The sequence below is a fragment of the Gorilla gorilla genome, chromosome 2 (genome assembly GCF_029281585.2).
Source record: "Gorilla gorilla gorilla isolate KB3781 chromosome 2, NHGRI_mGorGor1-v2.1_pri, whole genome shotgun sequence".
Lineage (NCBI taxonomy): Eukaryota > Metazoa > Chordata > Mammalia > Primates > Hominidae > Gorilla > Gorilla gorilla.
Window position 1 is genome coordinate 104770605 of NC_086017.1, and position 20643 is coordinate 104791247.

At 41.0% G+C, this 20643-nt stretch overlaps 1 protein-coding gene across 1 annotated transcript in view; it reads right to left on the reverse strand.

Annotated features, from left to right (window-relative positions):
* Positions 1-20539, reverse strand: part of PROS1 (protein S) — a 104176-nt gene extending 83637 nt beyond the window's left edge. Inside the window, exon 1 of the mRNA XM_031009774.3 lies at positions 20120-20539. Coding sequence (XP_030865634.2) covers positions 20120-20195 — 76 coding nt within the window. The 5' untranslated portion in view covers positions 20196-20539. The remainder of the gene's footprint in view (positions 1-20119) is intronic.
* Positions 20540-20643: the final 104 nt, after the last annotated feature.

A 20643-nucleotide genomic window follows, 5' to 3' on the forward strand; every position in this document is an offset into this window, starting at 1 on the left:
AGCCCTTCATGCTAAAAACTCTCAATAAACTAGGTATTGATGGGACATATCTCAAAATAATAAGAGCTATTTATGACAAACCCACAGCCAGTATCATACTGAATGGGCAAAAATGGAAGCATTCCCTTTGAAAATTGGCACAAGACCGGGATGCCCTCTCTCACCACTCGTATTCAAAATAGGGTTGGAAGTTCTGGCCAGGGCAATCAGGCAGGAGAAAGAAATAAAGTGTATTCAATTAGGAAAAGAGGAAGTCCAATTGCCCCTGTTTGCAGATGACATGATTGTATATTTAGAAAACTCCCTCGTCTCAGCCCAAAATCTCCTTAAGCTGACAAGCAACTTCAGCAAAGTCTCAGGATACAAAATCAATATGCAAAAATCACAAGCATTTCTATACACCAATAACAGACAGAGAGCCAAATCATGAGTGAACTCCCATTCATAATTGCTTCAAAGAGAATAAAATACCTGGGAATCCAACTTACAAGGGATGTGAAGGAGCTCTTCAAGGAGAACTACAAACCCCTGCTCAATAAAATAAAAGAGGACACACAAAAAATGGAAGAACATTCCATGCTCATGGGTAGGAAGAATCAATATCACGAAAATGGCCATACTGCCCAAGGTAATTTATGGATTCAATGCCATCCCCATCAAGCTACCAACGATTTTCTTCACAGAATTGGAAGAAACTACTTTGAAGTTTATATGGAACCAAAAAAGAGCCCGCATTGCCAAGACAATCCTAAGACAAAAGAACAAAGCTGGAGGCATCATGCTACCTGACTTCAAACTATATTAAAAGGCTACAGTAACCAAAACAGCATGGTACTGGTACCAAAACAGAGATATAGACCAATGGAACAGAACAGAACCCTTAGAAATAATGCCACACATCTACAACCATCTGATCTTTGACAAACCTGACAAAAACAAGAAATGGGGAAAGGATTCCCTATTTAATAAAAAATGCCGGGAAAGCTGGCTAGCCATATGTAGAAAGCTGAAACTGGATCCCTTCCTTACACCTTATACAAAAAATAATTCAAGGTGGATTAAAGACTTAAATGTTACACCTAAAACCATAAAAACCCTAGAAGAAAACCTAGGCAATATCATTCGGGACATAGGCATGGTCAAGGACTTCATGACTAAAGCACCAAAAGCAATGGCAACAAAAGCCAAAATTGACACGTGGGATCTAATTAAACTAAAGAGCTTCTGCACAGCAAAAGAAACTACCATCAGAGTGAACAGGCAACCTACAGGATGGGAGAAAATTTTTACAATCTACCCATCTGACAAAGGGCTAATATCCAGAATCTACAAAGAACTTCAACAAATTTACAAGAAAAAATCAAACAACCCCATCAAAAAGTAGGCAAAGGATATGAACAGAAACTTCTCAAAAGAAGACATTTATGCAGCCAACAGACACATGAAAAATGCTCATCATCACTGGCCATCAGAGAAATGCAAATCCAAACCACAATGAGATACCATCTCTCACCAGGTAGAATGGCAATCATTAAAAAGTCAGGAAACAACAGGTGCTGGAGAGGATGTGGAGAAATAGGAACACTTTTACACTGTTGGTGGGACTGTAAACCAGTTCAACCATTGTGGAAGACAGTGTGGCAATTCCTCAAGGATCTAGAACTAGAAATACCAATTGACCCAGCCATCCCCTTACTGGGTATATACCCAAAGGATTATAAATCATGCTGCTATAAAGACACATGCCCACAGATGTTTATTGTGGCACTATTCACAATAGCAAAGACTTGGAACCAACACAAATGCCCATCAATGATAGACTGGATTAAGAAAATGTGGCACATATACACCATGGAATACTATGCAGTCATAAAAAAGGATGAGTTCATATCCTTTGCAGGGACATGGATGAAGCTGGAAACCATCATTCTCAGCAAACTATCGCAAGGACAGAAAACCAAACACTGCATGTTCTCACTCATAGGTGGGAACTGAACAATGAGAACAGTTGGACACGGGATGGAGAACATAACACAGGAGGGCCTGTCATGGGATGGGGGGAGGGGGGATGGATAGCATTAGGAGATATGCCTGATGTAAATGATGAGTTAATGGGTGCAGCACACCAACATGGCACATGTATACATATGTAACAAACCTGCACGTTGTGTACATGTACCCTCGAACTTAAAGTATAAAAAAAAAAAGAAAGGCAAAGAAAATTCTGTAGGCAATTGTCATTACCATTATTTTAATTTGGAGTACTGAACAGTTCAGATGGAGGACGAAAGATAATCATCTAGTCTGACAATCAGAATATATATTTTAAGTTGGCTATATCTACAGATATTCAATTTTACACTGATGAATATGCACCATGGGCAGAATTTGCTTAACAGGACTGACCATATATTGAACACTTGGTTTACTATTTGACTCTATCCTGACTATATAACAGAAGATTTAAAAAGATCAATTCCCATGGTTTTGCTTTAACGTAAATAGACTGAGTTATAATCAGAAGAAAGTTTCCATCCATGATAGTAAATAAATGGTCTCAGTGAAATGAAGATTCAGAAGCACTTATTTTAATAATTTTCATAATGCTATTCAAAGGTATCTACAAATATACAGCAGTAGGATAGTAGTGTCTTTTATTGGTATCTTTCAATTTTGCTAATTTTTATGGGAAACTTTTGGTTATACTCTAGAAAGAATAATAATTTAACTCATCTTTGGTTCTCAAGAATTTTATAAGGTGCAGCAATTTTACTATTAAACTGTGTATTTTCAAAGAAAAAAAGAAACAAACATAAACATTTATCTCAGCATGATGGCTCATGCCTGTAGTCCCAGCTACTCAAGAGGCTGAGGTAGGAGGATTGCCTAAGCCTGGGAGGCTGAGGCTGCAGTAAGCTGAGATCATGCCACTGCATTCCAGCCTGGGCAACAGACTGATTCTCTCTCTGTCTCTCTCTCTCTGTCTCTCTCTCTCTCTCTCTATACACACACACACACACACACACAAACACACACACACACACACACGTTATCAGAATTCTTTCAAGCCTCACAAGATAGTGGATACACAAGGGTACATTAAAATTTATGATTGAATTTTGTGGTCTTCTTACCCTCACTTTGTGATCCAGAGATTCCAGTATTTGCCAAGTTTTTTAAAGCATTTTGGGCAAGTCTCACATCAAACTAATACATCCACTCCATCCACTCCCTCTACCTCACTAAAAAATCTTTACTATGTTTGCATTAACAAAGATTTAAAATGAAGTTAATGTCCAACTTTGGCAAAGATGAGAGGAACAAGACACCCTTTAAATCTACCTTCAAAAGCAGGTTCCCAGGAGGAAATTTAACAATATGTATCCCAAACCTTAAAATAGGCACACTATATAGACATTCAGCTAACAACTCTATTTCTAGAAAATTAACCTGAGGAAATAAACATGAATATATATATATACATATAAAGAAATATATATGAATATGTTCATTACAATATAACTGATATAAGCAAAACATTGGAAATAATCTAAAAGTCCGAAAATATAGTTTTGGTTAAATATATTATAATAAGCACATATAAAGGAAAATTATGTATCTATTTTAAAGGGTGATATAGACTTTAACTTACTGATACAAAAACAATCATCATAGTTTTATGATATGAAACATCAAGTTACAAAAATTATATAGAGCACAATTCCATGTATTTTCATTTCTAAGAATATATATGTGTGGACAAAAGCTTAGAAGAACATAGAGCAAAATGTTACATTGGTCTCTGGTCAGTGGTACTACAGATGCATTTTTTATTGCATATCTGTATTTTCAAATTAGATTGCATTAAACATGGCTTTCTTGAATAGTTTTAAAATATTAGAGAATCACTGGCTTACAGCTAGTAGCGTAAGCCAGGGAAAGTTATACAATGAGACCCAAAGGTCTAAATTCCAAGGTTAATAATGGATTGTATGTTTCAAAACAACTAAAAGAGGACTTCATATGTTCTCAACACAAAGAAATGATAAATATTTGAAGTGATGGATATGCTAATTTGCACGATTTGATCGTTTCACAATGTATAAAAATATCAAAACACTACATTGTACCCTATAAACATGGTTGTCCTTTAGTATTCTTGGGGGATTGGCTCCAGGACCCCGGCAGATATAAAAATCCAAGGATGCTCAAATCACTTATTGTATTAGGCCATTCTCACATTGCTATGAAGAAATACCTGAGACTGGGCAATTTCTTTTAAAAAGAGGCTTAATTGGCTCACAGTTCTGCTGGAGGCTGAGGCGGGTGGATCACCTGGATCAGGAGTTCGAGACCAGCCTGGCCAACATGGTGAAACCCTGTCTCTAAAAAAATACAGAACTTAGCTGGGCACAGTGGTGCATGCCTGTAGTCCCAGCTACTCAGGAGGCTGAGGCAGGAGAATCACTTGAACCCGGGAAGTGGAGGTTGCAGTGAGCCGAGATCATGCCACTGCACTCCAGCCTGGGCAACAGAGCAAGAATCCATCTCAAAGAAATAATAATAATAAAATAAAATAAAATAAAAATATTGAATTATCACCCAACCCCCCTAAATTATTATTTTTACTTATATGTTTTTGTAAGATATATGTAAAATAAAACCTAATAAAACAGGAATATTTAGGTAAAAAGAATTTGTGTCATCTAACAAAACAAGGGTCAGGACTTTTTTTCATCGCAAAGGTTGTTTTCTTTTAGATTAATGCAATGTTAATCTCAATCAAAGCTTAATAATGTAAAGATAGTTCAGGTCTTGCTAATGTCAAACATCATCCTATCCTGCCCTTTTTGATTCACTGAATAATGATATGAAACCCAATCCTACATTTGATAAAATTCCAACATCTGTCAAAACCTCTGCATTCCTTCATTCTTGTGGATAGTCACTGTTGGTTTTGTAGATTAGCTTTCACTAACCTCTTCCTCACTTGCATCTTATGAGACTCTTTTCTTTGTACTTGATATGGTTTGGCTCTGTGTCCCCATCCAAATCTCATCTTTAATTGAACTCCCATAATTGCCACATGTTGTGGGAGGCAACTGGTGGGAGAAAATTGAATCACTGGGGTGGTTTCCCCCATACTGTTCTCATGGTGGTGAATAAGTCTCATGAAGTCTGATGGTTTTATCAGGGGTTTCTGCTTTTGCGTCTTCCTCATTCTCTCTTTGCCTGCTGCCATTCATATAAGATGGGACTTGCTCTTCCTTGCCTTCCACTGTGATTGTGAGGCTTCCCCAGCCACATGGAACTGAAAGTCCAATTATACCTCTTTCTTTGGTAAATTGCCCAGTCTCGGGTACGTCTTTATCAGCAGCATGAAAACAGACTAATGGAGTACGTAATCAATTTAGATGTGAAAATTGACACTTTTTGAAAACACTGGAGGCAGAGGAATTCAGGGTTCAGTTATTTATATTTAAGCAACTTTTGTAATTTAAAGTTGAAACTTAGAAATGCCACTTTTACTGGGTGCAGTGGCTCACATCTGTAATCTCAGCACTTTGGGAGGCTGAGGTAGAAGGATCCGTTGAGCTCAGGAGTTGGAGACCAGCCTAGGCAACATGGCCAAAATTAGCTGGGCATGGTGGCTCAAGCCTGTAGTCACAGCTATTCAGGAGCTGAGGCAGGAGGATTGCTTGAGCCCAGGAGGTCGAGGCTGCGATGAGCTGTGATCACACCACTGTACTCCAACCTGGGGGACAGAGCAAGACTCTTTCTCAAAATAACAACAACCAAAAAAAGGAATTTAAAAATAATAAAAGAAAGAAAAAAGAAATGCCCATTCCTAAAAGTCTTTACCCACCTTACATCTAGTAATTTCTCACTGGAGACCTTCTCCACAAGCTGCATTCTCTTGCCATGGTGCTCAGCTTTCTTTCTCCCTTCTCTGACATTTCCTCTTCTCTTGCCCTAATTGCCACCTCTGGCCATTCTGCAAAAATTTGTTCACTTCTCTGTCTTCTCTATCTCATTAAAAACTAGATTGTCTCAAACTTTAAATGTGGATAGAAATTACCTGAAAGTCTTGTTTAAATGCATATTCTGGATGAGTGCATCCAGGGTAGGGCCAGATATATTTCATTTTTAGTTAAGTCCCCAGGTAAACCTGATGCTGATGTTCCACGGACCACACTGGAATAGCAAAGTTATAGACCATGTTTCAGGGACTTCACTTTCCAAAATTCAAGCTTCTTTTCAAGGTAATTTCTAATGTAACAACAGTTCTCACCATAGGAGTAATTTCAATATCAGCTGTTACCATATTTTTTCATTCTGCTACATTACTAGCCAACTCAATGTAATAATACTAAGTAAGTCCCAGCTGGTGTGTTAGCAGGCATAGTAAATTATGCCCTCCCTCTATCACAAAGTTTATTCAGATAATTAAAACAACTACACACTTTGTAATATATATTACCAAAGGTTAAATAGGCAATAAGTATTTATACTTCTCTTAGAGGAAAAAACATTAATTTCAACCTTAAGAGAAAATGTTTCTAACAGACATAGTGCCGAAGAAATATTCCACGTGCTTCATTGAGTTTTAACTATTTGAACTATAAGCAGAAGTGCGTTTGTCACTTTTTTTTTTTTTGGAGATGGAGTCTTGCTCTGTCGCCCAGGCTGGAGTGCAGTGGCACGATCTCAGCTCACTGCAAGCTCAGCCTCCTGGGTTCACGCCATTCTCCTGCCTCAGCCTCCTGAGTAGCTGGGACTACAGGCGCCCACCACCATGCCCAGCTAATTTTTTGTATTTTTAGTAGAGATGAGTTTCACTGTGTTAGCTAGGATGGTCTCGATCTCCTGACCCTGAGATCTGCCCGCCTCGGCCTCCCAAAGTGCTGGGATTACAGCCGTGAGCCACCGCGTGTGGCTGCGTTTGTCACTTTTAAGCTGAGGCAGTTAAAAACAAGTACACCACCTCCATTGCTCTTTTTTTTTTTTTTTTTTGCAGGAACTTTGGATGCATGTGTTCCAGATGGTATAACTAAAGATGAAAGAGATTTATGCAAACCACACTGAACTTTATATGGTTAAGAAATAATCTCTTATTTTGCCAAGCCATCAAGATTTAGAAATTTGAAAATCAATTTGGAGATTTGAGGATTAATGTGTTATCACTTCATAGACTATCTTATCTTAACTAATATAAAGGTATGAAACATTTAAACTAATACCTGTAACAGAGGTTATTCAATAATGTGCTTGTTTCTTTGTTAGTAATAAAAATCAGAGGGCTCTAATAAAAGCAAAAACACATAGATAAAATAGAGTTGTTCAGGTTTATTCCTTGAATAAAATAACCAATAAAACAAAAGAGCAAAACAAAAAAAAAACAAAGGCGGTTTTTTAAATATTAGAGACTAGCTATTGAGAAAAAAAACACTTTTCTAAATTATCCGTTAAATGGAAAAATTAAGACCCTGCAAAGCTTTATGATAGTTCAATTCATGATTCTAAAAAAGCAAAACAAAATCATAAAGTATGTTAAAACTTGAGTAGTCTTTGGATAGATCACCTGGGATGACTGGGAGGATGACAAAGAGGAATTGTCTTTCAAACAAAAGGACCAGCATGTGAAAAGGCCATAGGGGAGAAGGGACAGAGAATGGTCCATTTTGAGAGGAGAAGCAGGGAAAGGTCAATTGTAGGAAGAGATAAGGCTGGAGTCCCCTAGATTTTGAGCTTTGCATGCCAAATTCAGATTTCAGAAACAGTGATAGGAGACAAAAAGCAGCAGCTGATGCTTTTAAAATTGATTTTATAGAAGCAAATTGCCATGTTATGGTGAGGGCCACATGGTGGGAATGGTGAGAGGTCTCAGGAGCGGAGGACCTCAATCCTACACTTGTGAGGAACTGAATTCTCCCAACAATCAGGAAGCCTGGAAGTGGACTTCAAGCTTCAAATGAGATCTCAACCATGACCAACCCATTGATTTTAGCCTTGTGAGATTCTGAGCAACTTAACTGGATTTGTGCCTGGACTTTTGACCTATGCAACTGTGAGATAATAAATTGTGTTTTCCTAAGCTGTTAAATTTTTGGTAATGTGTTACAAAGCAATAGAAAATGAATACAAAAAGAGATAGCATAATTTTTAATCAGGCTGAATGTGGTAATATTGCTGCTTTCATTCCATTTGCTAGCTAGGGCTGCCAGCTTCAGTTCTAACAGTTGGCTTGGTTGGCTAATGCCATCCTAGACCAATCTTGGCACACACCAAATAACATTGAAAAGCCAGACATTCCTTGGCATAATGTAACAGAAAGAATTCAAAAAGACTAGGAGCCAGAAATTCTGGCTTGAATTTTTTACTTCGCCCCTACCTATTCTCTCCTCCTCAATCATCCCCACTCTCCCCCAATATAGAAGAGAAGACTACATTTTCACTGATCCTGTGAAAAACGATTATTGGAGAAACCACTGGAATTTGTAATAAGCATTTTGCTGGCAGTTCTCCCTAGATCAAACATGCTGGTGGGAGGGACAGCAATGGAAATGAGCCCCCAGATTTCAAGTGGAATGGGAAGAAACAGGGGTGGCTGAGCTTAGTTAGCAGCTCTTACTCACCTGAACAAAAACTGGGGTGTGTGTAGTGATCACATTTTGGAGAAAGGATTAACAAGCAGAGATCTCACGAGATTGAGATGAATAGACAACCCACCGATTTCTTCACTGTTTCATGCACAAACTCCCTATACTAGCAAATAGAGGCTGTACTTCAACCACAATAAAAATAAATCACTGCCTCTCCTTAATCACCAATTTTGAGTTATCTGACTGATCCAGAACCTCTTGAGTGAAGGAGAGGAGAGAGGCCCTTAAAGAAGTATCCTTCTGTTACAGTTTCATACTATAAGCTTTTCTCCCAGTTTCTCCAAACTAAAGTATCTTACCTGAATAACTACACTGAAGAGAAACATCCCAAAAACCTTTAGTGATTATTAGATAGTGGGCTTTGAGGAAGCAAAATGTCTAAGACCTAATGTATGCTGATTAAGGTATGCTGGTTGGAACTGAGGCTTATGCAAGTCAGCTGATAAGCAGAATTCTGTCCTAAAACCATCTAACTATAGGCCTAATCAGACTCAAACCCAAAGCTTTCATTCCTTCCCTAGGACTGAGAGCAGTGGACTCTCAGTGGACTCTTCAGCAAGAGTTTGGTCATGTTGGAACATTCCTGCAGAAGTGAGAGAAGTTGTTATGTACCTGAGTGTCCATCACTAAGGTAGAAGAATAAATTTTGGTAGATGTCTTATTTTTGAGGCATATTCCATTTTAAGGTTTTCTACTATGATCTATTTACCATAGGAGTCGAAAGGCTGCCAAATATAGATGGGAACCATAGTAAGAGAATGCTCTCCAGCTAGTTCAAAGTACAAATCAAGTGGTCTGTCACTTGGCCTAGCCAATGATCCATCAGATCCAATTGTGCTCAAATTTTCCATAAAAGAGCAAGGTCCTCTTCAGAAGCTGCAGCAAGTTCCAGAAGAGAAATTTCAGTAGAGATCTCCACGATTTGTGCAAGTCTCATTTCCTTCAGCAAGCAATTCGTTTTCTTTTGAGAAACTGCTCTTGGGTTTTTTGTTGTTTGTTTGTTTTTTGGGACTTAAGTGGAGTCTGAAAATCTGACTATCTGACACCTGGTGACCGTGAGATGTAAACAGCTCATCATAAGCGGGATGCTGTCTTTTCCATTGAGCTACGTAGTTGTGATAGCATAAACCATGCTCAACTGTTATAAATAAGATGAGCCTAAAGGCATAACTTAGTTGCCAACACAGGTTGGTCACTCTCTTGACTTCCTCCTCACCCTCAAACCCCCTCATTGGTCTCATAAGAAGAGATCTATGACCAACTAATCTCTGGCTTACAGATGTGTTAATCTGTCTGCGTCACTACAAAGGAATACTTGAGGGTGGATAATTTATAAAGAAAAGGAGTTTAATAGGATCACCATTCTGCAGGCTGTACAAGAAGCATGGTGCCAGCATCTACTCCTGGTGAGGGCCTCAGGAAGCTTCCAATCATGGTAGAAGGCAAAAGGGGAGCAGTGGATCACATGGCCAGAATGGGTGCGAGAGCTAGAAGGAGAGGTCCCAGACTTTAAACAATCAGATCTCACGTGAACCTCTGTGAATCTCATATGAGAAGTCACTCATCACCTAGGGGCTGGTGCTAAGTTATTCATAAGGGACCCACCCCCATGACCAAAACACCTCCCACCAGGCACCACCTCCTACAATGGAGGTGCCTTCCCTCCCTTCCCCTTCCATTCCCTTTCCTTTTCTTTCTTTTCTGTTGCAGGAAGTCAGGGACCCCGAATGGAGGGACCGGCTGGAGCCACAGCAGAGGAACATGAATTGTGAAGATTTCATTTTAATATGGACATTTATCAGTTCCCAAATTAATACTTTTATAATTTCTTATGCCTGTCTTACTTTAATCTCTTAATCCTGTTATCTTCCTAAGCTGAGGATGTACATCACCTCAGGGCCACTATGATAATTGTGTTAACTGTACAAATTGATTGTAAAACATGTGTGTTTGAACAATATGAAATCAGTGCACCTTGAAAAAGAACAGAATAACAGTTATTTTAGGGAACAAGGGAAGACAACCATAAGGTCTGACTGCCTGCGGGGTCAGGCAAAAACAGCCATATTTTTCTTCTTGCAGAGAGCCTATAAATGGATGAGCAAGTAGGAGAACATTGCTAAATTCTTTTCCTAGCAAGGAATATTAATATTAAGGCCCTGTGAAAGGAATTCATTCCTGGGGGGGCCGTTTATAAACGGCCACTCTGGGAACGTCTGTCCTATGCAGTTGAGATAAGGACTGAGATACACCCTGGTCTCCTGCAGTACCCTCAGGCTTACTAGGGTGGGGAAAAAACCTCACCCTGGTAAATTTGAGGTCAGACCGGTTCTCTGCTCTCGAACCCTATTTTCTGTTGTTTAAGATGTTTATCAAGACAATATGTGCACCGCCGAACATAGACCTTTATCAGTAATTCTGCTTTTGCCCTTTGCCTTGTGATCTTTGTTCTCCCTTTTGCCCTTTGAAGCATGTGATCTTTGTGACCTGCTCCCTGTTCTTACACCCACTCCCCTTCTGAAATCCTTAATAAAAACCTGCTGGTTTTGAGGGTCAGGTGGGCATCACAGTCCTACAGATACGTGATATCACCCCCGGAGGGGCAGCTGTAAAATTCCTCTCTTTGTACTCTTTCTCTTTATTTCTCAGCCAGCCAACACTTAACGGAAAATAGAAAGAACCTATGTTGAGATATTGAAGGCAGGTTCGGATTTCCTAGGCCAACTAAGAATCCCTAAGCCTAGCTGGGAAGGTGACTACATCCACCTTTAAACAAGGGGCTTGCAACTTAGCTCACACCCGACCAATCAGAGAGCTCACTAAAACGCGAATTAGGCAAAAACAGGAGGTAAAGAAATAGTCAGTCAACTATTGCCTGAGAGCACAGCGGGAGGGACAAGGATCGGGATAAAAACCCAGGCATTCGAGCCGGCAATGGCAACCCCCTTTGGGTCCCCTCCCTTTGTATGGGAGCTCTGTTTTCACTCTATTTCACAGTATTAAATCTTGCAACTGCCCTCTTCTGGTCTGTGTTTGTTACGGCTCAAGCTGAGCTTTTGCTCACCATCCACCACTGTTGTTTGCCGCCATCGCACACCCGCTGCTGACTCCCATCCCTCCGGATCCGGAAGGGTGTCCGCTGTGCTCCTGATCCAGTGAGGCACCCATTGCTGCTCCTGATCTGGCTAAAGGCTTGCCATTGTTCCTGCATGGCTAAGTGCCCGGGTTCGTCCTAATCGAGCTGAACACTAGTCACTGGGTTCTACGGTTCTCTTCTGTGGCCCAAGGCTTCTAATAGAGCTATAACACTCACCGCATGGCCGAAGATTACATTCCTTGGAATCCATGAGGCCAAGAACCCCAGGTCAGAGAACACTAGGCTTGCCACCACCTTGGAAGCTGCCTGCCACCATCTTGGAAGCAGCTCGCCACCATCTTGGGAGCTCTGTGAGCAAGGACCCCCCGGTAACAACCTGATACTTTTCTTTTCTTTTCTATTTTTATTTTTTATACAGTCTCATTCTGTCACCAAGGCTGGAGTGCAGTGGCATGATCTCAATTCACTGCAGCCTTCACCTCCCAGGTCCCAGCGATTCTCCTGCCTCAACCTCCTGAGTAGCTGGAATTACAGGTGGGCACCACCACATCTGGCTAATTTTTGTATGTTTAGTAAAGACAGGGTTTCATCATGTTGGCCAGACTGATCCCAAACTCCTGACCTCAAGTGATCCACCTGCCTCGGCCTCCCAAAGTGCTAAAGACTTGAGATTACAGGCATGAGCCACTGCACCTGGCCAGAAGTCACTTTTCAACATGAGATATGGAGGGGACAAAACATCCTAACCGTATCAACAGACGCCTCTCTGTGGTATACCAATATGAGCCAGATGTATACCTCCTATAAAGCTACAGCCAAAAACTAACAAACTAACCTCTCTCAGGGGTGGTCCTGAGAGGCACTGGAGAAGCAAAACCCTCACTATGGGCAGACATATAAGTGGCATTTCTCATTGTTCACTTTGCCTACAATGAGAAATTGCCTGAGATGGTTGCAAATGGTCTTTCCAGAGGTTCAGTGACTTGTAAAGAGGTAGATCACAGGCTTAGGGACGAAGTTCAAGCAAGAATTGTCCCAGAGATGAGAATGTTTGTGTTCCAGGTGAACATTCACAAGACAGCCCCACACCAGAGAAGTTATTAGTAATAATGATGGCAGAATGATCTACTTAATGACCATCAGTTATGTTTCCTCTCAAGACTATCTAGTGCAAGGACCACAAACTAAAAATTCTAAGTGTCCAGTAGGCAGCATAAACAAAGGAAGATAATTTGGTTAAAGACAATGGGAGATGCTCAGCATTGTGGCAAACTGGAGGGGGCACATTCTATCTAAAGAAGGCAGATCACCACACCTGTAATCCCAGCACTTTGGGAGGCCAAGGCGGGTGGATCACAATGTCAGGAGTTCAAGACCAGCCTGGCCGACATGGTGGAACCCCATCTCTACTAAAAATACAAAAATTAGCTGGGCGTGGTGGCAACATGCCTGTAGTCCCAGCCACTCAGGAGGCTGAGGCAGGGCGACAGAGCAAGACTCTGTTCCAAAAAAAAGAAAAGAAGAAGGCAGCTCACAATCAGCTTGAGCTGAATCTTACCATGTTGGGATGTGCGCCAGTGTTGTCAGATGTTCCTTCATTGTTTTTCAAGAGAAGCCATAAAACCAAATGTTGACATGAAAAGTTCCAATTTTTGAAATGTATAAGGGCCAAACACAGAAGTTTATAGGCCACATATGGCTTTCGGGTTGCCCTCAGTCTAATGTTTATCCAATATTTATTTAAAAAGGAAGCCACAGTGGCAAGGATGGAGGCTACACATTGGCCACACTGGATCTGCCACATGAACTTTCCTTCACTAAGGCCCACCCAGACTCTCCTTATAAAAGTAAAAACACCAAATTTTTCTGCAGGATTGCTATTCTTCGAGCTGCTAAAAGTTGAACATATCACATAGTTCAATCAGATTATCTGGTAGATTGTTGATTAAGAAGGGCTCTTCCATCATGGAGGAGCAGCACAGGTAGAGACACTTATTGGGATTTAATTTTTCTGTCAGCACAACTATTGGTAGACTTATTCAATGCTTTATGCTAAGCCACACAACACTACCTCTAAGGATTTAACACCACAATTAAGAAAACAAATCAGTGGAAGGATTATAGTTTTCCTTGGCCTTAGTGTATATCCTAATATCTGGAAGGAGCTAACCTTATGGAATGATGAACTCACCAATTATAGAGGGCTCACTCACTGTAAGACACAACACTATCTTTCAAAATATGGTTTTAAAAAATGTGGTGTGTTCTCTGTACCAGCAATCATTAAAATATAGTGCTATCTAGGCATAGTGGCTCACGCCTGTAATCCCAGCACTTTGGGAAGCTGAGGCCAGAGAATCCCTTGAGTCCAGGAGTTTGAGATCAGCCTGGGAAACATAGGAAGATCTCATCTCTACTAAAAATCAAAAAGAACATTAGTTGGTGTAATGGCATGCACCTATAGTCCTAGTTACTTGGGAGGCTGAGGTGGAAGGATCCCTTGAACCTGGCAGGTCGAGGCTGCAGTGAGACATGATTGTGCTACTGCACTCCTCCAGCCCATGCAACAGAATGAGGCCCTGTCTCAAAAAATAAATAAATAAATAAATAAATAAATAAAAGATTGTAGGCTGGTCCAATAGTAGTGGGTTATCAGAACTTGTTAATATTAGTATCATTAAGTTGATACGCAACCTCCAACTGGCAAATTTGACTGGCTTAAAATAAAATAAAATACAGCACTATTTTACTAAAGCCAAAATACACAGATCCAGAATAAAGGGAAAAAGGAAAGAAGTACTTGTCATGATATGATGTTTAATGACTGTTATGGCTGACCCCAAAAGATGCTGAAGTTGTAATTCCCTAGTACCTGTAAATATGACCTTATTTGGAAATAGGGTCTTTGCAGATGATCAAATTAAGATGAGGTCATTAGGGTAGGCCTTAATCCAGTGAGTCTGGTGTCCTTATAAAAAGAGGAAATGTGGGCACAGAGACAGACATGTACAGAGGGAAAATGATGTGAAGACACAGGAATAATGCCACCCCAAAGCCAAGGAACATCTGAGGTTACCAGGAGCTAGGAGAAAGCATGAAACATATTCTCCCCTCACAGCCCTCAGAAGAAACCAACCTTCCTGATACCTTGATTTTGGACTTCTAGACTTCAAAATTGTGAGACCACAACTTTCTGTTGTTTAAACCACCTACTTTGTGGTACTTTATTATGGCAGTCCTAGGGGACTAATACAGTTACCTAATCTCAAATTTTTTACATTCCGTCCTCACAACTGCATTCGGCTCACCTACAAATTTGGAAACCAAGAATGGTTTCCAAGGAATGCATTCACTAGGGGATCTAACATATTTTCCACTGAATTACAAGCTGAGACTGCTGTGTTGCCATTTGAAGCTCTTTACCTGCTGAAAAAAAATAAATAAATAAAAATAAGAGGATTATGTTAGAAGGAAGACAATAATCCAGGCAAAATAGTGTTGTTGCCACATACTAATCAGGGTTAGGTGTGAAGCCCCTCCAGGATGACTACTGTCCACAGGAGAAATAGGAAAAGAAACAACGGATGGACCATCCACAGGCAGGGACAATAAGGGCTCGGATTCTTCCTGAATATGCTATGGTTCATCTTACTGAGCAAACACAAACATGAGGCACTTGCATCCTGAGGGCAAGAGAGCTATGAAATGGGTAGGGAAAGAGTCATAAATACCAGCTCATGCTTGTAACCAAGGGAGAGAAAGGCAAGCCCTAAAACCATTACTTGTATTCCCTTGCCTGTTTTTTTGTTTTTGCTTTTGTTTTCTTTCTTTTTTTTTTTTTTTTGCATATAAGATGTGTTGGTACACCATAATGTATCATTTTATCCATAAAGCATAGCAGAGAAATACAGGAATCATGGCCATCACTTGATGATACCTAGGAAATGGAAGCCTCAAGCCTTCCTCTCTGAATGTGGTGCCTGGAACCAATTGAGGAGAGGGTTCTTTCTCTGTGCAGTAGTTATTTGCATTATATCAGATAAACATTTTCAAATGGTGTGTATGGAAAGAAGGGCAAGTGTATATGTTAGACAGCCAATAATTAGAATATGTAGACTTTTCTTATTTCTGTGTCCTTCCCAGCATCCATTCTTTTGTGGGAACTGTTCTTCCGGCACTCTGTGCAATTCTAGTGAGCTGTCGATCACAGGACTCCAGTGCCAGGCTAAGCCAAAATGGTCAGGGTCTCCTAGGAATTTGAGCTGTTCACAGAGACACACAGGACTGGAAGACAGAATTGAGTCATCTGATTGGCAGCTCCTAAAGTACTGTCACATGAGTTCCCACTGTATAGGTCACCTAAATGTTCACATTCCTTCTGTAGGCCTGGCTTCTGTAGGCCTGGCTGTTCAGCTAGCCATTCAGTAGCCTTCCAATAAATTATTTAACTGCTCCTTCCTTCCTTCCTCTCTTTTTTCTTTTCCTTTTTTCTTTCCTTTAGTTAGCAATAGTTCATTACTGTTGCTTATAGGCAAAGAATACTGTATTATCAGGCATAATATTTTGAAGGTTTAAGTATGTATATAGATCGCTCAAGCTGCAAAAATATAAACTTGATGAACAGAAAAGGTCTATTGTTTCTTAGCACAGAATTAATAGTAAGAGAATGTGGCATAGGCTTTGATGTTGTATTACTGTATATTAGAAATTGTTTCTAACTCTTCCAGCACAAACTCCAACTGTAACCTAACCTTGATAAAATCTCTCCATCAGTGCAACATTTTGGACTTTTTAGTAAAGATAATTTAAGAAAAGATAAGCCTTCATAACTAGTAAAAGGAATAGTTAGAGAAAGAAAGAAGAGGGTACAAAAGAGGAGGAAAATATGAGTCAGTAGTGTCTAGAGTAGCCTGCACTGGCCCAGGGTGGCAGTCTAGATAAGGCCAAATTAGCACAGCCAAAGGGACATCCTCTTTCTCCTATTTCCTCACCACATGCCTTAAGTGGGAAATGATTAAAATATGTAGACAGTATCTATTTTATTTTTATTATTTTTGGAGACAGGATCTCGCTCTATCACCCAGGCTGGAGTGCAGTGGCATAATCATGCTCACTGCAGCCTCAACCTCCTGGGCTCAAGTGATCTTCCCACCTTAGACCCCTGAGTAGCTGGGCCTACAAGTGTGTACCAACACATCCGGCTAATTTTTTTTAAAATTTCTTTTGTAGAGACAGGGTCCCACTATGCTGCCCAGGCTGGTCTTGAACTCCTGGCTTCACGTGATCCTTCCTCCTCAGCCTCCCAAAGTGCTGGGATTACAGGCATGAGCGGCTATGACCGGGTGACAGTATATATGTTAAATATAGAGATTCTCATCTCTCTCTCTCATACATATATGTATGTATATATATGTATTCTGGAAAATTAGTTAATATCTCTGAACAATTTCTTTTTTTATTTTTAAAACAAATAAGTTGAATTAGATTATTTCTAATAACTCTTTCTAAAATAAAGCTATGATTTGTAAATGTTTTTCTTTAAATCACAACTATAAGCCAGCCATGGTGGTGCATACCTATAGTCCCAGACACTCAGAAGGCTGATGGGAGGATTCCTTGAGGCCAGGAGTTCAAAGCTGTAGTGCCCTATAATAGTGCCTGTGAATAGCCACTGCACTCCAGTCTGGGCAAGATTTTTTTTAATCACAAAAATATTTTTTTAATCATCCTTGGCTTTCTATGGCCTAAACAATGAATTATAGGCTGGATAAGGTGGCTCACTCCTGTAATCCCAGCACTTTGGGAGGCTGAGGTGGGCAGATCACTGGAGGTCAGGAGTTCAAGACCAGCCTGGCCAACATAGTGAAACCCTGTCTCTATTAAAAATACAAAAATTAGCCGGGTATGGTGGTGCATGCCAGCTGGTGCAATACCACCAGCTGAGGTAGGGAGGCTGAGGTAGGGGATCACTTGAACCCAGGAGGCAGAGGTTGCAGTGAGCTGGGATCATGCCACTGCACTCCTGCACTCCAGCCTGGGCAACAGAGCAAGACTCCATCTCTAAATAAATAAATAAATAAATAAATAAATAAATCTAAATAAAGAACTTCACAATGAATTACAAATAAAATATTTACAGCTCTAATTATATCTCAGATTTAAAATCATATGGAGGCTGGGCACAGTGGCTCACACCTGTAATCCCACCACTTTGGGCAGCCAAAGTAGGCAGGCCGCTTGAACCCTGGAGTTCAAGACCAGCCTAGGCAATATGGCAAAACACCAACTCTACCAAAAAAACAAAACAAAATAAAAACCACACACACACACACACACACATACACACACACACACATAAATTAGCTGGGTGCGGTGCCAGATAGGTGCTGATCCGGGAGGATCTCATGAGCTCGGGAGGGGGAGGTTGCCATGAGCTGTGATCATGCCACTGCACTCCAGCCTTAGTGACAGAACTAGACTGTCTCAAAAAAGTAAATAAATAAAAATAAAGTAAAATCAAATCATATGGATTAAAAACATCACATCTATATCCAAATTTCCTCATCAGTAAACCACAGATGACTTTTAATCCAATTAAGGAATCAAAAACTTTTAACTGAAAGCATTATGGGGCCAACTATTCTTTATGTGATATACTTGAAGAATTAATTTATCTGCTCTATCAGTGTTACATATAACAAGTGTAATTCCCCATATGTTTATATATAATACACATACACAAACCCATATAATTTTTACCTCTGCCTAGATTCAGTCAAAATGTAAGAATCTCTACAAAGAGAAAAAGCCTAGCAAATTTCTATGATGACAAGGAGTTAAGTGTGGCAAGCTACTTTGCCTTTCTCCTCTCCAAAACACTAGCTATGAAGCAAATATTTAATTGTCCTAATGAACTATATAGGTAATAAGCGCATGTAGTTACAAATTGGCTGAATGATAGGGGTTTGAATGCTGAAGTTTTGCAATTGTAGCTCTTTAATGTAAGATCAAAAAATAATGTTTTAGTCCCAGGTTAGATTTTTAAAGTACTGCATTCATCCTGATGACTAACTAATAGAAACTAGTGGAATGTTAGCAAATTGATATATAATTTTCTAGAAATTTCCATCTTCGAAAAGTTTACTTTGGAGCTCTAGACTCCTAAAAGTTATTTGTAATTCAGAGTTCTCACTCCTGTTCCAATCCCTGAAAATAAAACATAGAAAAAGAAGGCATTTTTGGCCAGGTGCGGTGGCTCACACCTGTAATCCCAGCACTTTGGGAGGCCAAGGCGGATGGATCACCTGAGGTCAGGAGCTCGAGACCAGCCTGGCCAACATGGTGAAACCCCGTCTCTAGTAAAAATACAAAAAAAAAAAAAAAAATAGCCGGGTGTCGAGGCAGGCACCTGTAATCCCAGCTGCTCGGGAGGCTGAGGCATGAGTATCACTTGAAGCCGGGGGGCGGAGGTTGCATTGAGCGGAGATCCAGCCACTGCAGTCCAGCCTGGGCAGCAGAGCGAGACTCACCCTCAAACAAACAAACAAAAAGGCGTTTTTATTCAATAAACACACTTACAACTTTAGAAAACAAATTAACTGACCACTAAAATGTACTAATTGCCTTGCTATTCCTTATATATTTTTCAGAGAAAACTCAATACCCTGTCTTGAATCCGGGCATAAGGACATAAAGAACCTGAAACACAAAGATAAAGAATTCATGCCACCACCTCAGATCAGTGGCATGCAGTATTAAAAAATCCTCAGTACAAACGATCTGAGAAATAGAATACAGTATTTAACAGTCCTTTTGATTTCAGGGTTAGAAAGTGACATATATCTACTGCTATACAAACCCTCAGTCATCCTAAAACATTTCGTTAATGTGAGACAAGCAAACCAAGCTCAAAGTCCAGAAATTGCAAAAGGGAGGCAGGTTTCAGGAGACGGGTGCAGGTTGGGGGCAGGCGCTTGGACAAAGGGAAGACACAGTGTGTTACCTTTTCTTCCCTATTCATAAGCTAGAATCTGCTCATCCTAGTTCTCTGACTGGGAACTTCAGCTTTGAAGGGAAATGGGCAGGTGTTCTCATCCCTCCATTGATACTTAGTGTCAACTAGGTTCTTAGATCTGTCCTGTAGGCAGTACATTCTCGCAACTGTGCAAATAGTGATCCTGCCCCCACCATTGCACTGCCTGCTCTATCCACGGCTGTTTCCATCCGCTGGGTGTCTGTCGGTACTTACTGGAAACTTTCTAGGAGGCTGCAGCTCTAGAGAAGGAAATCCTACCAACCAGGACACGCAGTTCAGTCGACAATGCTGGGGAAGGGAGAAGAGACGCTATTGATTACTCACAGTTTGCCTCTGAGAGGGGAAGCACTAGGAGGAGACACGCCAGCAGCGCCCCGCAGCGCCCACCCTGGACCCTCATTTCGAAGCGCGCGGAGGCGCGGGCGGGGACGGTGGCGCGTCGCAGCGGGGACCGGAGCGCTCGGCGCCGCGGAGCTGCGAGCCTGTGCGCCTCGGTCTGAGCCGTGCTGCGCGGCGGCGCCAGCGACCCAGCGAGCCTCGGCGGAACAGCCGGGGGCGGAGGAGACCGCCCGCTCCCAGCCCCCAGCCCGAGAGGGGAAGTGATAACAAGGACATTTCCAGGAAGCTTTTCGGAGCTGGGGGATGGGCTCTAGTGTTGGAGGCCTAGTAAACACTGCTGAGACATCCTTCTTCACCAGCTCCCTAGTTGCTGCTTTTCCTCCACAGTGTGACGTTTCCAAAGGGGAAGGGGTGGGGAACGCAGTTCTCTGACTGGTCAAGACAACTTCCAGGGTTCAAGAGGACAGGATCCCTAGGTTCAGAAGCAGAAACAGTGAGACACTGAGTTG